This window comes from Narcine bancroftii, chromosome 12 (genome assembly GCF_036971445.1).
Source record: "Narcine bancroftii isolate sNarBan1 chromosome 12, sNarBan1.hap1, whole genome shotgun sequence".
NCBI classification, from domain to species: domain Eukaryota; kingdom Metazoa; phylum Chordata; class Chondrichthyes; order Torpediniformes; family Narcinidae; genus Narcine; species Narcine bancroftii.
Window position 1 is genome coordinate 81,378,568 of NC_091480.1, and position 22,437 is coordinate 81,401,004.

At 45.1% G+C, this 22,437-nt stretch overlaps 1 protein-coding gene across 4 annotated transcripts in view; it reads left to right on the forward strand.

Moving 5' to 3' along the window:
- Positions 1 to 21,949, forward strand: part of ccr7 (chemokine (C-C motif) receptor 7) — a 78,704-nt gene extending 56,755 nt beyond the window's left edge. For all 4 annotated transcript variants that reach the window (XM_069907168.1, XM_069907169.1, XM_069907170.1 and 1 more), the window contains 2 exons: positions 15,001 to 15,041; positions 19,009 to 21,949. In XM_069907168.1, coding sequence (XP_069763269.1) covers positions 19,057 to 20,100 — 1,044 coding nt within the window. In that variant the 5' untranslated portion in view covers positions 15,001 to 15,041; positions 19,009 to 19,056 and the 3' untranslated portion in view covers positions 20,101 to 21,949. The remainder of the gene's footprint in view (positions 1 to 15,000; positions 15,042 to 19,008) is intronic.
- Positions 21,950 to 22,437: the final 488 nt, after the last annotated feature.

Genomic DNA, 22,437 nt, shown 5'->3' on the forward strand with positions numbered 1-22,437 from the left:
GTCCCCTGCAATCTCCAAACTTCTCCTGTACCATCCAACGGGGTCCAACGACCACCACTGGACTTGTGGCCACAAATGATCCCGGAGCCAGCTTCCCATTGGAGTACAGAAGGATGGGGGGTGGTGTAGGAGGGGGGCGGGGGGAGACACCTCATTGAACTATTTCAAATGCTGAAAGGCTTGGTCAGAGTAGATTGTGGCAAGGATGTTCCCCATGGTAAGGGAGTCTAGCACAAGAGGGCACAACTTCAGAATAAGAGGGTGTCAATTTCAAACTGAGATGTGGAAACATTCCTTTAGCCAGAGGGTTGTGAGTCTGTGGAAGCGAGGTCATTGGCTGTATTTAAGGCAGAGATTGACAGGTTTTTGATTAGTCAGGGCATCAAGGGTGACAGGGAGAAAGCTGGGACTGAGTGGGAGGACGGATCATCTTGTGATTAGAATGGCAGAGCAGACTCGATAGGCTGATGGGCCTATCGTGTGATAAAATTCTTGTGATAAAACAGGAACTAGAATGTCCGTAGCCACTGCTGTTGTGTCAATCCTAGAAACCTGTGTCAAACCTGCTCCCTATTCAGTAAGATCACCACCAATCCAACTCTTGCCCCAACATGCTCTCATGCTCCCAGACTCCTTTGTTCTTCAAATGTCTGTCAGTCACAACATCAATGACATCCAATGACTCGACTTATTCTCCTCCGAGGGCAGAGAATCCCCGAGGTTCATGATTCTCCAAGAGAAGGGATTGTTCCTCGTCTCTGTCTGAAGAGTGACCCCTCATCTGAAATCTGTTCCCTGAGGTGGCCCATGACCCACTCCACGGGCCATCCCAGGAAATGGCCGTCGAATGCAGCGATTGAGTAAACTGCACGTGGGATGAGCGACCTGCTCCCATAGGCCGCAGTAATAGTGGTGAAATTGACCAATCGTCACCAGTGGATCGCAGGGGGTCCAATCTGGGCCTGCAGATCCAGGACAGCCAATCGGCCGCCAGGTCTGTTCAAGCCACACCCCGGTGGTGACGCGGCCGGCTGCCTATAAAAGGCAGAGAGTCTTCTTTCTTCAACCATGAGCTGTAACCGTAGCATCCCCGCTACATCCCCACAAATGCAGTCCAGGAAAAGCAACTTCTCAACATCCATCCTGCTAACTCCCCCTCAGAATCATATGTTGCAATGAGATCACCTCTCATTCTCCTAAACTCTAATGCATGGAGATCGAGTCTGCTCAACCACTTTTAATATGTGAACCCTTTCATCCCAGGATGTATCCAGAGAACTTCCAATGCGACAATCTCGAGTCCAAAATGGATGGCAGTACTCCAGGTGAAGTCTCACCAGCGGGTTACAACTTCATCCTGATGCAGAGTCTTGACTGAATACATCAGCAATTCTTTCCACCACCCTCCGTCCCTCCCTCCTGCTCCCACATATGCTGCTTGACCCACTAAGCTCCTCCTGACAGAGGAGTAAACGCCAATGTTCTATTCCCCTTTTCCATTACTCCTAGATCTGCAGGCATTGTCTTTTTTTGTACATTTGGAACATTTTATGGTCCCACGCTATAATAATAATTTGATTTTTCATTTTTCATTCCCGGGGAAGGACCTCATACTTTCCCATGTGATACTGTGTCTGCCTCCTTCTTGCTCACTCACCAAACCTTATCGCAAGCTCCTTGGCCCTTCCTCACAAACCCACGTCACAAACCTGCCCACCGTGACCTCAGTCTTTTCATCCTTGTTGGAGATATAGAATACAGATCGTTGTGGCCTCGCGTTAGTCTCTGAAAACCCCCCCCCCCCCAACCCATGACAGTCAGTCCAAAAGTGACCCATCTCTCTCTGCATTGCAGTTTGTTTACATTCGTTTTCTGTTACGGTCCTTTATTTGTTTTCATGTTTACACTGTCTACAGTTTTTTTTTGCACTACCAATAAGTGGTAATTCTGCTGCTCCCACAGGAAAAAGAATCTCAGGGCTGTATGTGATGTCATGTATGTACTCCTACAATAAATCGGAAATCTGACCCATTTATCCGAGACCTGGGGGTTTTCTGTGGGTTGACCTCTCCCCTATCCATGCCAATAAATTGCCCCCAGCCCTGACCACTCCTATTGTAGTAACCTTTTGTCTGGAAATCTAAATACACTTTATCTACGTCAGGGGTTCCCAACCTGGGGTACATGTACCCCCAGCAGTACATTTGCACTTTTCAGGGGGTACATTGGGTCTGAGAGAATAACCACTACTGGACAATACATGGTGTTGTAATCTGCAGTCAGATTGCACAATGTCGTGTTTTTTTATCCTTAATTTTTAGGGGTACACAGGAACCTATAAAAATGCCCAAGAGGTACAGAGGAACAAAAAGGTTGGGAACCACTGATCTACGTGTTCCCCTGAACACCTGCAAATTTACCAAACAAAATTTCCATTCCACAAAACCGTACAATTCCACTTGATTTTTCCATGATTTTTTAAATACTCTGCTATTACCTGTTTAATATTTCTTCTGATGTTTTCCTGGCCTACAGTTTCCTGCTTCCTCTCTCCCTCCTATCTCAGCGCACATCATCTGAAGTTCGCGCACATTTCAAAGCAGTATTTTTTTTAAAAATTCCACTTTGTGTCATCTTGCTGAGCACAAATTGGCCGCTTCCTTCCATACGTCCCAGCACGACTGTTCTTCAAGTGCCCATCATGGTGTGCAAAGCAGTCTGGACACCTGACAGAGTGAAGGGTGAAATAGAAGTACGATTCCTTCATTCACGACTTCCCTCCTGAATGGGAAATTTAAAGGCACCTTCCTGGTTTAGTCAGCTGGATTTTGAACAAGAGCCCCATGTTCTATCTTCCTCTGTCTCCATTTCTCCTTCTCCTATCTTCTTCCTACTCTGCTCTCTAATCTGTCACTCCTCTCCCTCTCATTTTGTACCTCTTTCCCCATATCTCTTTTCCCCTCACTCTCAGTTCCTTTCACTTTCTCGCTCTTCCCCTCCACTCTTTTTTTTCCTCTCTCTCTCTCTCTCTCTCTCCTGACTTCATTCACGGCATGCTCTCATGGCAACTTTGTCAGAGGATCTTTTTCTCAGAAATTTGGCCCTTACTCTGCACAGCAATAAGTTTAAACCATCTTCCTCATGCCTTGTGACAAGAAGTGATCAGAGCACTGTTGCAGTATGCCTGCACCTGAACACCTATTATTCTGCTTCCCCTCCCTGGGAATCAAGAGCCTGTTGATGGCTTCTTGTAAAACTGTGTGACAAATCTTAATAATGAGAAAATGACTGGGTTAAGGCATTCTCAGTATGAGTGATTGAAAATACAAATGATAACTGTTATTATGACAGAATCAGAAATGATAAACGACTGGCTCTTTCCCATCATGTCCCCAGCTCTATGCGTGCAAAATGAAAGTCACACTCTTCTGCTCAACAATCTTACATCAACAGACATTTATCGAATTCCTATTTAAGCATTCCTATGAGACATCCTGTCACCCAGTAGCCTCAGATCAAAATAACATGCTACTGAAAAGTCCCTAACCACCTTTCAGATTTCCCAAAAATGGGTTGATGAAGGGTCCCGACCCAAGACGTTCACTGGCCATTTCTACCCATGAATGATGTGTAACCAGTAATTCCTTGACTGCTCAAGATTCCAGGTTTCTGGGGGGGCGGGGAGGTGTGGAAAGAGGTAGAGCTTTTGTGTTTCTCTGCCATTCCTGAAGGCTGATCACCATTGCAAATACACGGACATGCCTGCGTGGTGCCAGGAGCACTGCCTGAGATTCCCAGCTTTGCTCCAGTCCTGGGCTCCTCCATGTGGAGCCACTTTCACTGCCTCTGGCCTGGTGCAGGGGAGCGATTATTTTATTGAGAGTGGCAGAAGGGAGCAAGGTTCAAAGTTCCTTTTAGTGTCATATAAAAAATGTAACATGTATGATATAATTTCACTTCTGCCTTCCGTAAGGCAGACAAAGAGTGGCCATTAGTTTTGCCCGGCGTCCCTTACAGTAAGAGAGAAAGAGAAGCAACAGAGAGTCTCTTCAGAGTCACTGAGTGTTTGTGGATTCACCTCCAGCGCTCCCACAGCTTCTCCTGGCGCAGAGACTCCTGCTCGATCCATCGGCAACCTGAGCTCCAGATCCAAACCACCGACATAATCAGGAAACCTTCGGCGGTTTTAAATCCATTTAGTCAACAGATGATCTGCATATTTTTGAGTGGTAGTTTGTTCTCATATATTTTTGTTTTAAATATTTTAATAGTGTGGTTATTTTGAATGGTTTTCAAACAGTTCTATGTGTCTCAGTCTTTGATAGCTGAGACTGGGAGTGTGGCATCACCTCCTGCCAAAAATTTCTCAACATTTCAAAAGGCAGAGCTCGTTCAGGGCCTGCAGTGGGTCGTCACGGATGGCCAACAGGCCCCATGCTGCACAGGACCTTGTTAACTAGGCTTGTTCAAGGGGAAGAGCTCGCTCAGGGGCTGCCGTGAGTTGTGAGATGTCACGGATGGCCAACAGGCCCCAATGCTGCACACAACCTCAACTAGGCTCAAGCCTGTTCCTTTCAGAGAATGGCAACATGACAATCCAGTCACGATCAGCAGGTGAGAGGTCATCTACAAGGATGCTTCAGGAAGCTGGACTCTCATAATCACCTTTGCCTGCATTCTTGACATGTCCGATCTGCCACCACAGAGATCTTCCTTCAGATTGTGTTATTGGAGCCTTGTTCACCAGAATACCTGGACCACACCCGCCCTCCCTGCACCAGATCCACAGGAGCTTTCTCTTGAAAGTCACATTCTAAAATCCAGCAGCTATTTGCCCTTTGAAGGGCCTCAGTGTGAACTTTTCACCTCAAAATATCTGATAGATTTTGTCAGTTGGTTAAGCTGAAATTGGCTTTCCTGACTGTTAAAGCTGTCAGGGAAAGATGTGCCTCTGGTTCAGATAGTTAAAAACTTAACATTTCAAAAATTGAATAACAAAAATGTTAATAAGTTGATAAAGTTTAAATAATTAAACAAATTTACATGAAAAAAAACAACAGCCTCCTGAGTCTATCCTCATACCCTAACACTCCTCATCAGAAGACGACAGTCAGTGTAGATCAGTAACAATGTCTCCTCCTCACTGATGATCAACACAGGCTCACCTCAAGGTTACACACTAAGTCCACTGCTCTGCTCACTTTACACCCATGACTGTGTGGCCAGGCACAATACAAAATTCGTCGGCAGAATCACAGACAGCTATGAGGAAGTGAACAGGAGGGAGATAGATCAGCTCGTCGAGTGGTGTCGTAACAACCACCTGGTGCTCAACCTCAGCACAGGACGGGGAAATCAGAAGAATACAAATATCCTCATTGAGGGGTCAGCGGTGGAGAGGGTAAAGAACTTCAAATTCCTGGGGATCAACATCTCTGAAGATCTATCCCAGGCCATCATGTTGAGATGCAAGCATGACACAGGCTTGGCAGTGGCTACATTTCATTAGGAGTTTGCGGAGATTCGGAATGTCACCAAAGACTTTTGCAAATTTCTACAGGTGTATCGTGGAGAGCCGACTGGTTTCTTCGCTGACTGGTGTGGAGGTACCAATGCACAGGACAGGAAAAGGGTTGCGAACTCAGCCAGCGCCATCATAGTCACGTCTTCACTCCATTAAGAACATTTACAACAGGCAGTGTCTTAAGAAAGCAGCCAAGATCATCAAGGACTCCCACCATCCAGGCCATGCCCCCTTCTCACTGCTACCGTCAGGAAGGAGGTACAGGTGCCTGAAAATAAACAACTTCTTCCCTTTGCCATCAAATTTCTGAACAGACACTAACTCACTTTTTCACACTTTTTAGTGTATTTACGGTAATGTAATTTATAGCAATTTTGCACCTGTAACACAGAATTCTACTGCTACAAAACAACAAATTTCATAATAATAAACCTGATTCTGAAAGGAGTGGATTCTCTGAACTGTGGGAGCCTAGTGCAGAACCAGCCATCAGACTCTCTCCACTGGATCTGTGAGCAATTCCAGACTGTTTCCCAGCGGTTCCCACATTTGGAGCTGCTTCAACCTCTGACTGGAACAGCATCAGTCACCAGGACCCACAACTTTATCTAAACAATGTCTTATTAAAGGGGACTCCACTGCCACATTTCCTACAACGAGAGCAGAGAATACACACTGGGTATCAGGCCCTTTCAGCTGTCCTAAGGAGAGAGGCTACAGAAATGTATCCCTCTGCATGGAATCTAGCTGCCCTCAAGACTGAAACAGAGAAATTGTTGCCAATTCTGCAAGGAATGGTGTGCTCAGAAGTTCAGCATGTCCCAATGAGCCAATTCCTTTACAGATACACTGTAATAGGAACTGTATCCTGTTGGGGAGTGTCGCAGGGCTGTGTGCGAACTGCTCGACCTTCTTTCTTTCTTTGGCTTGGCTTCGCGGACGAAGATTTATGGAGGGGTATGTCCGCGTCTGCTGCAGGCTCGTTGGTGACTGACAAGTCCGATGCGGGACAGGCAGGCACGGTTGCAGCGGTTGCAAGGGAAAATTGGTGGGTTGGGGTTGGGTGTTGGGTTTTTTCTCCTTTGTCTTTTGTCAGTGAGGAGGGCTCTGCGGTCTTCTTCAAAGGAGGTTGCTGCCTGCCGAACTGTGAGGCGCCAAGATGCACGGTTGGAGGCGATATCAGCCCACTGGCGGTGGTCAATGTGGCAGGCACCAAGAGATTTCTTTAAGCAGTCCTTGTACCTCTTCTTTGGTGCACCTCTGTCTCACTGGCCAGTGGAGAGCTCACCATAGAACACGATCTTGGGAAGGTGATGGTCCTCCATTCTTGAGACGTGACCCATCCAGCGCAGTTCGGTCTTCAGCAGTGTGGATTCGATGCTTGTGGACTCTGCCAGCTCAAGTACTTCGATGTTCGATGTAGAGTACTGCTCTACCTACGACCACAATAAACCACAGAACTGTGAACAGTCCATCAAATAAACCCCCTCCCTGACGGTGACTCTGCACCTCCTGTTGTCTCAGGGAAGCTGCCAATATGTGATCCAGTGAATTTTTCACAGGACCCTGTAGATATTTGATGTGATCCAGTGAATTTCCACATTGCACTTGTACACATTTGATGTGAACCAGTGAACTTTCCAGTGCACCTGTGGACGTTTAATGTAATCCAGTGAACTTTCCATATTGAATCTGTAGGCATTTGATGTGATCCAGTCAATGAATGTTACAGTGCACCTGTAGATGTTTGATGTGATCTGGAGAACTTTTCACATTGCACCTGTAGACATCTGATGTGGTGATGCACTCAAGTGGTTTGTACTGTGACCCAGGACACTTCTCGTGTGCTTTACAATTCTACTCCCTGTTGTACTGAAGCATGGGTTGACTTGTCTGGATAGCATGTAAAACAGTGTTTCATTGTATTCAGAGCATATAACCAGAAGTTATAAACAATAAATGAGCATACAGAGTGGGGCAATTAATGAGGAAGAAAGATGGTAATGAGCAGGACAGGACAGGGTGAGATGGGAGACTGAGGATAACAGATAGGGAAAGGGCACTGGAGGAGTGAGGGGAAGGGCTGTTGAGAGGGAGAAGGAGACAGAGGTGAAGAGTGTGGATGAGATGGTCTGTGTGTGTGAACTGAAAATGCGTATGCTAAATCGGTGGGGCAGAATGCAGCACACAGCTTGTTGTCCTGGACCTGTCCCCAGCAGACATAGACCTCGTCTGCTGAACCCATGCAGGAGCTGCTGTGCAACAACAGCACCCACAGAAGACTTCAAAGGATCTGTGCAGTGGCACCTTCCACTCCCCAGAGCCTGAGTGAGGAGCTGCTTGAGGGGAAAGAACATGTCACAAGTGCCAGACTGCACTTGTTGGTAGAGAGATGGACTTGAGCAAGCCCACAGCTCTCTCCCTGCCCTACTACGAACCTTGTGTACTGACGGTGCAGCCACACGCTGTCGTCCAGAATAAGTGCCCTGTGTACTTGCCAACCTTTCATTCAGGGCTGCTCAGATAGAGGTTGACAGCAGGGAAGAGGAAGCATCTGTCCACAGACACAGGCACTTGCATATCTCACTTCAAATTTTCCATTCAGGTGCGGTTTTGGCTTCAGCAGGCTTTCGTCTTGTTGAATGTAAATCTAGGTTACGGAGAGTTCAAGTAGATCCAGGCCCATCCTGCTACAGGATCATCTGCATCTCAATCCCATCTTCCTGACTGGGGCCGAATCCTTTTTACCTTCGCCTGTCCTGCAGTCTCTCTCTGCAGCCTCCCCAGGGGCATGAGTAACAGATTTTAGGCTCCATCTGTGAAGGACCTCACCCTGGGCTCCAGCCTCCTGGGGAAACAGATCATCAGCACCCAAATCCATCAGCCTTTAACCTTCTGTGCTCTGGGGAACACAACCCTTCTTTGCTCAACCAAACTGACCCTTTAGGCGCAGTCATGCTCCAGTCATGTCCCACCTCCAAGTCCTTGATTCCTATGCCCTACAGAAAAGGATACACCATTAGTTCTGAAGCCCTGGAGAGAAAAGCCTGTTCAATGATATCTGTACCAGTGCCCAGCTTTGTCAGTTAGTATTCAGAGACTGTATCTCTGGGTCATTCTAGGGGTCAGGTTTTTTTTTAAATTTTTTATTTTTCACACTATAAACCACATTGATCAAGATACATACATTTTCCCTCTTGAACATATACAGTGTCGTTTTCTCCCCCCTTCCCTCCTCCCCTCCCACCCTCCCTACCTCCCCTCCCATTCATTTAAAGTTCAGAAAATAGGATACATTAAACCCTTCAAACAATGTTGTCACTCAATAAAAACAAATAAGAAATTCCACTGAGTCAGTTCTTTTCATTCTCTTCTCCTTCTGTCATTTTAGGTGGTAGATGTCCCCGGTAGGTTTTCTCTATTATGTTTCATGTATGGCTCCCATATTTGTTCAAATATTGTAATATTATTTCTTAAATTATATGTTATTTTTTCTAATGGAATACATTTATTCATTTCTATATACCATTGTTGTATTCTCAAGTTATCTTCTAATTTCCAGGCTGACATAATACATTTTTTTGCTACAGCTAGGGCTATCCTAACAAATCTTTTTTGTGCACCATCCAAATCAAGTCCAAATTCTTTGTTTTTTATGTTACTTAGGAGGAAGATCTCTGGGTTTTTTGGTATATTGCTTTTTGTGATTTTATTTAATATCTGGTTTAGATCTTCCCAAAATGTTTTCACTTTCTCACATGTCCATATTGCATGAATTATTGTTCCCATTTCCTTTTTACAGCGAAAACATCTGTCAGATACTGTTGGGTCCCATTTATTTAACTTTTGAGGTGTAATGTATAGCCTGTGTATCCAGTTATATTGTATCATACATAACCTCGTATTTATTGTATTTCTCATAGTTCCTGAGCATAACTTCTCCCATGTTTCCTTCTTTATCTTTATGTTTAGATCTTGTTCCCATTTTTGTTTAGTTTTACCATTTATTTCCTCATTCTCCTTTTCTTGCACTTTAATATACATGTTTGTTACAAATTTTTTGATTATCTTTGTGTCTGTAATCACATATTCAAAATTACTTCCCTCTGGTAACCTCAGACTGCTTCCCAATTTGTCCTTCAAGTAGGATTTCAGTTGGTAGTATGCCAACACTGTATCGTGAGTTATATTATATTTATCCTTCATTTGTTCAAAGGATAATAATTTATTTCCCGAAAAGCAATTTTCTATTCTTTTGATCCCTTTTTTCTCCCATTCTCTGAAGGAAAGGTTATCTATTGTAAAAGGGATTAGCTGATTTTGCGTCAGTATTAGTTTTGGTAGTTGGTAATTTGTTTTATTCCTTTCTACATGAATCTTCTTCCAAATATTGAGCAGATGATGTAATACTGGAGAATTCCTACGTTGTACCAATTTTTCATCCCATTTATATAATATATGTTCGGGTATCTTCTCCCCTATTTTATCTAGTTCTAATCTAGTCCAATCTGGCTTTTCCCTTGTTTGATAAAAATCTGATAGGTATCTTAATTGTGCGGCTCTATAATAATTTTTAAAGTTTGGCAGTTGTAAGCCTCCTTGTTTATACCATTCTGTTAATTTATCTAGTGCTATCCTTGGTTTCCACCCTTTCCATAAAAATTTCCTTATTATTTTCTTTAACTCCTTGAAGAATTTCTCTGTCAAGTGTATTGGCAATGCCTGAAATAGGTATTGTATCCTTGGGAAAATGTTCATTTTAATACAGTTTATCCTTCCTATTAGTGTTAGTGGTAAGTCTTTCCAATGCTCTAAGTCATCTTGTAATTTTTTCATGAGTGGATAATAATTGAGTTTATATAGATGGCCGAGATTTTTATTTATTTGTATACCTAGGTATCGTATTGCTTGCATTTGCCATCTGTATGGTGATTCTTTCTTAAATTTTGAGAAATCTGCATTATTCATTGGCATTGCTTCACTTTTATTTGCGTTAATCTTGTATCCCGACACTTCTCCATATTCCTTCAATTTCTTATGTAATTCTTTTATTGATATTTCTGGTTCTGTTAAGTATACTATAACATCATCTGCAAATAAACTGATTTTATATTCCTTGTCTTTTATTTTTATCCCTTTTATTTTATTTTCTGTTCTTATCAGTTCTGATAGTGGTTCTATGGCTAACGCGAACAATAAGGGCGATAGTGGGCATCCCTGCCTTGTTGATCTGCTTAAGTTAAATTGTTTTGATATATATCCATTTACTGTCACTTTCGCCAATTGCCCCTTATATAATGCTTTAATCCAATTAATATATTTCTCTGGTAAGCTGAATTTTTGTAGTACTTTGAATAAATAATTCCATTCTACTCTATCAAAGGCCTTCTCTGCGTCTAAAGCAACCGCTACTGTTGGAGCTTTATTTCCTTCTACTGCATGAATTAAGTTAATAAATTTACAAATATTGTCTGTTGTCCGTCTTTTTTTAATAAATCCAGTTTGGTCTAGATTTACTATTTTTGGTACATAGTCGGCTAATCTGTTTGCTAATAGTTTAGCTATTATCTTATAATCTGTGTTAAGTAAAGATATTGGTCTATATGACGCTGGTGCGAGTGGATCTTTCCCTGTCTTTGGTATTACTGTAATTATTGCTGTTTTACATGAATCTGGTAAGCTTTGTGTTTTATCAATCTGGTTGATTACTTCCAGGAGGGGAGGAATTAATAAATCTTTAAATGTTTTATAGAATTCTATTGGGAATCCATCCTCTCCTGGTGTTTTATTATTCTGTAGTTTTTTTTATTATCTCTTGTATTTCTACTATTTCAAATGGTTCTGTTAATTTATTTTGTTCCTCTGTTTGTAATTTTGGTAGTTCAATTTTAGTTAAAAATTCATCTATTTTGTCTTCTTTCCCTTCGTGTTCAGTTTGGTATAATTGTTCGTAGAATTCTCTGAAGTTTTCATTAATCTCCATTGGATTATATGTGATTTGTTTGTCTTTTTTCCTTGATGCCAATACCATTCTCTTAGTTTGTTCTGTCTTAAGCTGCCACGCTAGAATTTTTTGCGTTTTTTCTCCTAGTTCATAATATTTCTGTTTTGTCTTCATTATGTTCTTTGCCACCTTATATGTTTGTAGTGTTTCATATTTTATTTTTTTTATCTGCCAATTCTCTTCTTTTAGTTGTGTCTTCCTTCATTGCTAATTCTTTTTCTATATTTGCTATTTCCCTTTCCAACTGCTCTGTTTCCTGATTGTAGTCCTTCTTCATCTTGGTTACATAACTTATTATTTGCCCTCTGATCAATGCTTTCATTGCGTCCAATAGTATAACTTATCTTTCACTGATTCCTTATTTATTTCAAAGTACATTTTAATTTGTCATTCAATGAATTCTCTAAAATCCTGCCTTTTAAGTAGCATGGAGTTTAATCTCCATCTATACATTCTTGGAGGGATGTCCTCTAACTCTATTGTCAATATCAGGGGTGAGTGGTCCGATAATATTTTAGCTTTATATTCTGTTTTCCTAACTCTGTCTTGCATGCGAGCTGATAACAGGAATAGGTCTATTCTTGAGTATGTTTTATGTCTACCCGAATAATATGAATATTCCTTTTCCTTTGGGTGTTGTTTCCTCCATATATCCAAAAGTTGCATTTCTTGCATCGATTTAATTATAAATTTGGTTACTTTGTTCTTTCTGTTAATTTTTTCCCCAGTTTTATCCATGTTTGAATCCAAATTAAGGTTGAAATCCCCTCCTATTAGTATGTTCCCTTGCGTGTCTGCTATCTTCAAAAAAATATCTTGCATAAATTTTTGATCTTCTTCATTAGGTGAATATACATTGAGTAAATTCCAAAACTCCGAATATATCTGACATTTTATCATTACATATGTCCCTCCTGGATCTATTATTTCCTCTTCTATTTTAATTGGTACATTTTTACTGATTAATATAGCTACTCCTCTAGCTTTTGAATTATATGACGCTGCTGTTACATGTCCTATCCAATCTCTCTTTAAATTCTTGTGCTCCACTTCAGTTAAGTGTGTTTCTTGCACGAATGCTATATCAATTTTTTCTTTTTTCAGTAAATTTAGCAGTTTCTTCCTTTTGACTTGGTTATGTATTCCGTTAATATTTAAAGTCATATAGTTCAACATAGCCATTTCATACTTTGTTTATCTTTCCTTTCCGTTTCCTCATCATCACCTTTCCTTCTTATCCATTTCTGCTTTCTTTTTTTGAACACTTTATAAGACAACATTTCTAAAACATCAAACATTTCCCTTATTCTCCTATCTAAAATTTCTTTAACCCCACTATCCCCTCCCCTTCCTGAGTTGCCCTTTATCCCTTGTCGGGCAACCACATCTCCCCTCTCCATTTGGATTTGCGAATTCACTCGCAAGCGTCAACTGATTTCGCAGTGACCGTAACTCCTCCCCACCCAGCCCCCCCAGAAAAGATTTTAATTTTCATATACAACAAAGGTCACTCTCTTAATTCCCCCCATAGTTCCTTTCTTCCCTTTCTTTCCCTTCTTAGTTCTTACCTATATTCTATTTTTTTTATATATATACATACACACATACATATAGTTTGTGGTCATTTTTGTTCTTGTTACATATCTTCCTCTCTCTGTCTGTTTTATAGTTGTTCTGCAAATTTTCTTGCTTCCTCCGGATCCAAGAATACTCTGTTTTGCTGCCCTGGAATAATTATTTTAAGTACCGCTGGATACTTTAGCATAAATTTATATCCTTTTTTACATAGGATCGTTTTTGCTGCATTAAACTCCTTCCTCTTCTTCAGGAGTTCAAAACTTATATCTGGATAGAAAAAAAATTTTTGACCTTTGTATTCCAGTGGTTTTTTGTCTTCTCTTATTTTCCTCATTGCTTTCTCCAATATATTTTCTCTTGTTGTATATCTTAAGAATTTTACTAGAATGGATCTTGGTTTTTGTTTTGGTTGTCGTTTAAGGGCTAATGTTCTATGTGCCCTTTCTATTTCCATTTCTTCCTGTAATTCTGGTCTTCATAGGACCCTGGGGATCCATTCTTTTATAAATTCTCTCATATTCTTGCCTTCTTCATCTTCCTTAAGGCCCACTATCTTTATATTGTTTCTTCTATTATAATTTTCCATTATATCTATCTTCTGAGCTAACAGCTCTTGTGTCTCTTTAACTTTTTTATCAGATTCTTCTAATTTCTTTTTTAAGTCCTCTACTTCCATTTCTACGGCTGTTTCTCATTCTTCCACCTTGTCCACTCTTTTTCCTATATCTGACATCATCATCTCTAATCTATTCATTTTTTCTTCTGTACTTTTTACCCTTCTTTTTATTTCACTGAATTCTGTGACTGCCATTCTTTTACTGATTCCATATATTCTTTAAAAAAATATATCCATTGTCTTGCCCTTCCCTTCATCTTCCATTTCTCTGTGTTCTTCCTCTTCTTCTTCTGAGTCCACTCCAGGATCTGTGTCCTTTACCTCTGTCTCTTCTGGTTTTCTTGTTGGTTTGTTTGTTTTATTTTGTTGGGTATTTTTGGTCTTCTTATTTTTATTTGAAGTGTCTTGCTGCTGGTCTTCTTCCTCTGGGTTAGTCATCTGTTGTTTCTTTGATTTCTTTTTACTCTCTTCTTTCTTGCTCTCGTTATTTTCTATGTTTTCCTCTCGCTGTTTTGTTGTGGCTGTCATTCTCAGCTGTGGAGATTGACTCCTCATCTGGTCCCCCCTCCCGTCAGTGTTATTTTTATCTTGCTCATCGTGCATGCGCGACTCTTCGCGCATGCGCGGTTGCGCACTTTTGTTTGGCTCCGTGAGCCATTTTTGTAGTCCCGAGTTCGGGACTTCAACTGACCTTAGGGAGCAGGCATCTCTCTCTGCGGCGGGCCTCCTCGGACAGGTAAGGCCTTCACCTTCTTCTTCCGATGTCCTTTCTTCTTCTCTTCTTCCTGTTGCTTTTGACTTTTCTTTTTTCGCTGCCATTTTCTCCACACCTTTATTTTCACTTTATTTTGGTTTTTGTGTTTGTGCCTTTGTTTTTTCACTGTCTTTATTTTACTTTTCTGGAGAGGGCTGGAGTTCCCCGACCGGCCACTACTCCATCACGTGACCAATATCCTAGGGGTCAGGTTGAGTGCCATCAGCCATACCAACATTGACTATGCCTATTTGCTGTGGACACTCCTTGTCTTATGCTGTGTGGAAGGAGCGAGGGGTCATTGGATAAAACCTCCAGGAATTGTGGGCCTAGCTGATGTTAGTCCTGAGCTCAGGTGGGTGATGTGTGTTCTTCTGCACCTGGGTTGAGCTGCTTAGTAAACGGAAGCAATGATTTGCTGCGAATGTTGAGCTGGAGAGTGGCTGCAGTACTTTGTGCGATATTAAGCCTCAGCTCCACTTCAGTGATAATAACAATCTTTCTATGTCTCTCTCTTCCACCAGGGACTTTTCATAGCATCTGGGTTCTGGTCCTGGTCTCTCAGGTAAGTGTATCATCAGAAAATCCCCATTGTGACAGCAGTGAGCAATCGCTCACAACACTCTCTGTTCAGTAGCTGTGTGGAGGAATCTAATCTGGGAGTGGGTGACAGGACAGTGCAGAGGAAATCACTTGCATGTCTAAGCTATGACAAGAAATTGTGACCATCTTACTGACAGAACAATAGACCACTACAGCACAGAACTATTGTTCTGGTTTAGTCCCACTGGCCTGCACCATATCCGTCGATACCCCTCCCATCCATATATCTGCCCAATTTTTTCTTAAATATCAAAATTGAGCCGACATTCACTTCAGCAGGGAGCTCGTTCCACACTCCCATCACTCTCTGTATGAAGACGTTCCCCCTACACTTCCCCTTTCATCTTTAACCCATGTCCTCTGGTTTGTATCTCACTGATCCTCAGTGGAGAAAGCATTCACTCTATCCATAATTATCATAATTTTGTATCCCTCTCTCATTCTTCTGGGTTCCAGGGAATAAAGTCCTAACCCATTTAACCTTTCCTTGTAACTCAGTTCTTCAAGTCCTGTCCACATCTTTATAAATATCCTCTGCCCTCTTTGAATCTTATTGATAGTAGTTAGGTGACCAAACTGCACATGAGACTCCATACATAATAGGGAGTGCATGATGTTTGAGAGGAAGAAGATGTGATGATCTCACTACATAATATACTCACTTCTCATTTCCATGACTCCATAGCTGGGGTGTTGCCTTTGCCCTGTTACTTAATAAGATTTTATGCAGTGTCCATGGTAACACGAGACAGCCTGTTCTCCTGGGGATGTGACCCTGCCCACACTGGGGTGTAGAGAGCCCCCCAGTCTCTCCTGATGGGCTTGTCCACCCCTTCAACGAACATCTGGGTTCAGTCTGAGCTGCCAGTGGCCAACCATTTTGATCCCCCTTTCCAATCCCCCACAGTCCTCAGCTTGATCTATTGTCAGGGTGAGGCCGGACATAAACTCGAGGAACAATACATCACATACTTCTTGGGCAACCTTAAATCCAATGAGATTTTTCAGTTTTAATTAATTAATTTCACTCTCTCCATCTCTGTAAGATTCAAGATTCCTTTAATGTCATGTAATGAAGCAGTGCAATATTACACAGAATTTGCTTTCATTTATGGCAGATGAAATTGCTTGAAACTCCTCTTACAGTCAGAGAAAAAGCAAAAGAGTATCCTTGGAGTCACTGGGTGTCTGTGGATTTGCCTCCAGTGCTCCCACAGCCCCTGCAACCACAAGGAGTCCAGTCCAAACCAACAGTAGCCTGAACTCCATATCCGAACTTACGACACAATCAGGAAACCTTCAGCACCCTCGTCACCCTCTCACATCCCGGTTCCAATACCTGGTATTCCTCGAGCCAGTCTCCAGCTATCAGCTGCCTGGTTCAAATCCCTTGACCACAGTCACCAGTAGCCCACAGCCTTTGTGGGATCCGCCTTGAGTCGCCAAAGCCCACTGCCTGTGCGCCCCTCAGCTGCAGACTGGTCTGTCACCATGGACACCTACTCCTGTCCACCTTCTGCCCAATATCCTATCACTTCTTGGCCCTTTCCCAGTTTCTTTCTCTTGTTTTTGTGTCTCCCTTATGTACTTGATATTACGACTTCCAACTTAAGTCTTATCTGATTGCATGTATAGTGCCCCTGTGTGACAACAGTAGAACATGGAAATCTACACCGTAGTACAGGCCCTTTGGTCCACAGTGTTGTGTTGACCTAATAACTATTTTAACAACGGCATAAATTTATCCCTCTGCATAACCCTTCACATTTTCTCAGTTCCATGTACCTATTGAATAATTTCTTTTAAAAATCCTATTGTATTTTCTTCCACCACCATTGCTGGCAGCTCATTCCATGCACCCAGCACTGTCTGGGTGAAGAACCTGCCTCATATCCCCTCATATCTACTCTACAACACTTTAAAACTATGCCCCCTCATGTCAGTCATTTCAGCCCTGGGAACAAGCCTCTGGCCATCCACATGATCAATGTCTGTCATCATCTTTGGGGATGCCAATACCCCTGCAAAAAGTAGTGGACACACCCCAGGACATCACAGGCAAAACCCTCCCCACTATTGAGAACAACTACAGGATACGCTGCCGTCGGAGAGCAGCAGCAAACATCAATGATCCACACCGCCTAGCACATGCTCTGTTTTTGCTGCTGCCATCAGGAAAGAGGTGTAGGTGCCACAAGACTCATTCCACCAGGTTCCGGAACAGCTGCTACCCCTCCACTAACAGATTCCTCAACAACAAACTCAATCAGGGACGACTTTATTGGTGTGTTTTTTTCTCTCTCTGTATTGCACAGTCAGTTTGTTTACATTTCTTTATTTGTTCACATGTGTACATTGAGTACAGGTTTTTTTTGCACTACCAATAAGTGGCAATTCTGCCTTACACTCAGGAAAAAGAATCTCAGGCTTGTATGTGACATCATGTATATACTCTGACAATAAATCTGTGGTTGTACACCTCACCCTCTGTGGCTCCAAGGAGAAACGACCAGTTCTATTTATCCTCATGAGGCATGCTCTATAATCCGAGCAGCATCCATGTAAATCTCCTCTGCACCCTCTCTAAAGCATCCACACCTTTCCTGTAATGAGATGACTGGAACTGAACACAATATTCCAAGTGGGGTCTAACCAAGGTCTTGTATTGCTGCCACATTACCTCACGACTCTTGAACTTGATCCCAAAGTTAATGAAGGCCAACACACCGTGTACCTTCTGAACAACAGTATCAACCTGTTCAGCAGCTTTGAGTGTCTTATGAACACGGAGTCAGACCTCTCAGTTTGTCCACACTGCTCAGAGTCCTCCCATTAACACTGTATTCTGCCTTTAAATTTGACCTACCAAAATAAACCACTCACACTTTTCCAGGATAAACACCACCTGCCACTTCACAGCCCAGCTTTTCATTCATCAATGTCCCTCTCTAACCTCTGGCAACCCTCCAGATTATCCACAACACTTCCAGACTTTCTGTCATATGCAGACTTACTAACCCATCCTTCCACTTCTTCATCCAGATTATTTATAAAAATCACAGAGGAAGGGTCCCAGAACAGATCCCTGTGGAACACCATAGGTCACCGATCTCCATGAAGAATATGACATCTACAACCACCCTCTGCCTTCTTTGGGCAATCCAATTCTGTATACACAAAGCAAGGCCTCCTTGGATTCCATGCTCCTTACATTCTGAATGAGCCTTTCATGGAGAACCTTATCAAATGCCTTAATGAAATCCAAGTACACTACATCCATCACTCAACCTTCATCAATGTGCTTTGTTACATCCTCAAAAAAGTCAGTCAGGCTGTGAATCACGACCTTCCCCTGATGAACCCACACAGACTCTCCCTAATCAGATTACACTGAGGTAAGTAGTGGATATGATGGCCCTGTGGCTCTGATCGATCAGAGCAGACAGAATCGGGCTTTTCGGCCTCTCCTGTTCACAAGAAATAGGAGCAGGAGTCGGCCATCCAGCCCATAGAGACTTTCAATGGCTGGTCTGATGATCGGCTCATCTCCACCTACCTGCCTTTCCCTCCATAACCCTTAATTCCCCTACTATGTAGAAATCTATCCAACCTTGTCTTAAATAGATTTACTGAGGTGGCCTCCACTGCTTCAATGAGCAGCCCATTCCACAGATTCACCACCCTCTGGGAAAAGGAGTTCCTCCTCATCGCCCCATTCCATTCTCCCCCATCAATGGGAACAACCATCTCCTCATAATTCTACAAGATCCCCTCTCATTCTTCTAAATTCCAGCCATTCCAGTCCTAGGGCGACTCATAGAGGCCAAGGCCCCTCATCCCTGGAAACCACCTCCTCTGCTCTCAGCCTTCAAAGCGCGCTGGTCCGCCCACACCGGGGTAATGTTTCGGGTCTCTCTCCTTTGTTTCAGCTCGGCGCCGAAGTGCGGCCACAGAGCACCACCTTCGACTACGCCGCGATGGCGGAGAGCACTGGGGAGATGGACTACAATGAGTACGTGATGCAGTGCGAGAAGAAGGACGTGCGCCTGTTCCTCCGGGCCTTCTTGCCCGCCGTCTATGCGGTGGTGTGCCTGCTGGGGCTGCTGGGCAACGGGCTACTCGTGCTCACCTACCTGTGCTACAAGCGGCTGCGCACCATGACCGATGTCTACCTGCTCAACCTGGCGCTGGCTGACCTGCTCTTCCTGCTCACGCTGCCCTTCTGGGCGACCAGCGTGGTGCACCAGTGGCTCTTCGGCCGCCTGCTCTGCAAGGCGGTGCATGGCGTCTACCGCCTCAGCTTCTTCAGCGGCATGCTGCTGCTCATGTGCATCAGCATCGACCGCTACTTCTCCATCGTGCAGGCGGCCTCGGCGCACCGCCACCGCTCACGGGCCGTGCACTGCAGCAAGTGGGTGGCGGTGAGTGTGTGGCTCATCTCGGCCGCCTTCTCGGTGCCCGACGTGCTGTACAGTGATGAGTGGGGTGGCAGCGGCACCACGCAGCACTGCCGGCTGCAGCAGGGCATGCAGAGCCTGATCTACACGGCCAGCGTGCAGCTTTCCTTCGGCTTCTTCCTGCCGCTGATCGTCATGGTCTACTGCTACTGCGTGGTGGCGAGGACGCTGCTGGCCAGGACCTTCGAGAAGAACAAGGCCATCAAGGTGGTGAGCGCCGTGGTGCTGGTCTTCCTGCTCTTCCAGCTGCCCTACAACAGCATGCTGCTGCTCGACACCATCGGCGACGCCAACGCCACCGTCACCGACTGCTCACTCAACAAGCGCATGGCGCTGGCGCTGGACATCACCAAGAGCTTGGCCTACGTGCGCTGCTGCCTCAACCCGCTGCTCTACGCCTTCATCGGCGTCAAGTTCCGCAACGACCTGCGCCGGCTGCTCAAGGACATGGGCTGCATGAGCAGGGACAAGTTGCCTTGGTTGGACGTGTGCAAGCCAGTGGCCAGCAGCGTGCGGGCCTCGGTGGTCACCGACACCAACAGCACCACCACCTACTCGCCCTGAGCGTCGCCTCGCCTCGCCACCGGGGTGGTCGCGAAGCCAGCATGCGGTGTGAAGGCTGTGCCCTTCCTTTGTCACTGACACCCGCCTCCTATTTCCCCTCCGTCTCCCCCACTCCACCACCTCCCGCTCCCATCAACCCTCCAACCACCCTCTCCCCGACCCTCCCCTCCAACTCCTCACTCCCTTCCATCTCACCCTGTCCCCTTTCCTCCCTCCCCTCCTGTCCCCTTCCTCCCTCCCCTCCATCTCACCAGTCCCCACCCCTCCCCTCCATCCCACCCTATCTCCTCCATCTCACCCTGTCCCCTCCCCTCCATCTCCCCGTCCCTTCCTCTCCAACTCCCCCATCCCTTCCCCTCCAACTCCCTTCCATCTCCCCTCCCCTTTCCTCCTCCTCCATCTTCCCGCCCCCTTCCCTCTGTCCTCTTCTCCCTTCCCATGTCTTACTTTACTTTACTTTCTCACCTCCTCTCCCCGCCACCTCCTCCCCGTGCCGCTCCCCTCTTCCACCACCCCTCCTTCCCATCTTCCTCCCTGTTGCCCTTTCCCATGTACTTCACCACTCATCCCTCTTCGACCCCCGCCCCGCTGGCTCTGCCCCCACTGCCTGTGGTTGCTCAACCGCAATCCGCACTCATCAGTGACCAGGTTTTAACTCCTTTCTCGCCTGCCAGTATTGACTTCTGTGCTGGTTGTTGCCCAATGCCCGGATCTCCTGCACCCCTGGTCTGGCCAGTCCCTCATTGATCCTCTGGCACCACGCCTTCTGGTTCCAGGCAGTGTAGACTGTGGCCCCGAACTGGACCCCGGCGGGTGGGTCTGAAGCCCACAGGGCAACTGCACATCAGAGGAAGTTCAAGGCCGGTTTGAGGAGTAATTTTTTTAAAGACTAAAATTCGTGAGTGGAGGAAGATCGGAACGTGGTTACGATGGTGTTGGTATCAGATCATCGTCCAATCTTTTTCAATGTATTTCTGGCCGACAATCGTTGCGGTTTGTCTCTAATTTACAAACTGTGATGTGAGTCGTGTGGTTGCAGCTCATGAAGCAGGTCCAGAGTTCACAGGCGATCCGGACCCTGTGCTCCCCTACCGCTCTCTGTTGCCCCTTGCAGCCCTCCCTACCTTACCCCACCCTATCACCCTCTCCCTCCATTCCTCGCACCCTACCCCACCCTATCACCCCTCTCTCACCTCCTCAAAACCCCTGCCCCTCTATCACCCTCTCCCTCCATTCCTCGCACCCTACCCCGCCCTATCACCCCTCTCACCTCCTCAAAACCCCCGCCCCTCTATCACCCTCTCCCTCCATTCCTCGCACCCTACCCCGCCCTATCACCCCTCTCTCACCTCCTTGAAACCCCCGCCCCTCTATCACCCTCTCCCTCCATTCCTCGCACCCTACCTCACCCTATCACCCCCTCGCTGCCCCTCCCCTCCTCGCACCCCTCCCCTTCCACGTCTCCGCACCTTGTCCGGCAGCGCGCGTGCCCGCTCGGGCAGGGCGCGAGCATGCATCTGGAACACAGGGAAAGAATCCGCGCGTTCCCTCGGCCGCGTGCGGCTCGCGACCTTTTTTGCGCGGCCGCTGTGATTGCGGCCGCCTTGACTGTGCAATGTGTGTGCCCGGCCTGCTCGGGGCCGATGGGCGGCTGAGCTGCGCGTCACCAGAGAATGTATCCGTTTGCAGATCTGTTGCAGTTCAATGCACGGAGCTGTTCACTGCTGGATTGCAGTGGAATTAGTTAAAGTAGTCTCGTCTATACATGTACTATCGCAGAAATATTTCAGGGAAAATCGAGGATATTTTTGAAAAGAAATGTTCTGAATAAAATGCTTTTTTTCTATATTGAACTGTCTGCGTTTATTCTTCAGGTTGACACCGCTGTCTTCCTTCATTCCGCCTTGAACTAGCCCGATGGGCGCTGGGATGGCGTAGCCCGCAGCCCCAAGTCGGCCCTCCTTCCCTGTCGGTGATATCCCAGCTGATCTGATTGAAGTCTCCACTGCCCTAACGGGTACCAGGCCAGATTTCCTTGCTGCCCTCAACCCGGGCATCACTGTCCTCAGTGACCCATGGCCTTTGGGTGCAGGCACTACAGTCGTTACTGAGGCCACAACCACCCATCCTAGCAAGTGTTATGTCAATTAACAATTAATTCAAGGCATGCGGACTTAGAACATAGAACATGACAGCACAGTACAGGCCCTTCGGCCCTTAATTTTGTGCTGACTCATATATTCCTCCTAAACAAGATAGAAAACCATTCCTGCCTGGTAACCCACTATTTCTCTTTCATCCATGTGTCTGTCCAAGAGTCTCTTACGTCACTATCGT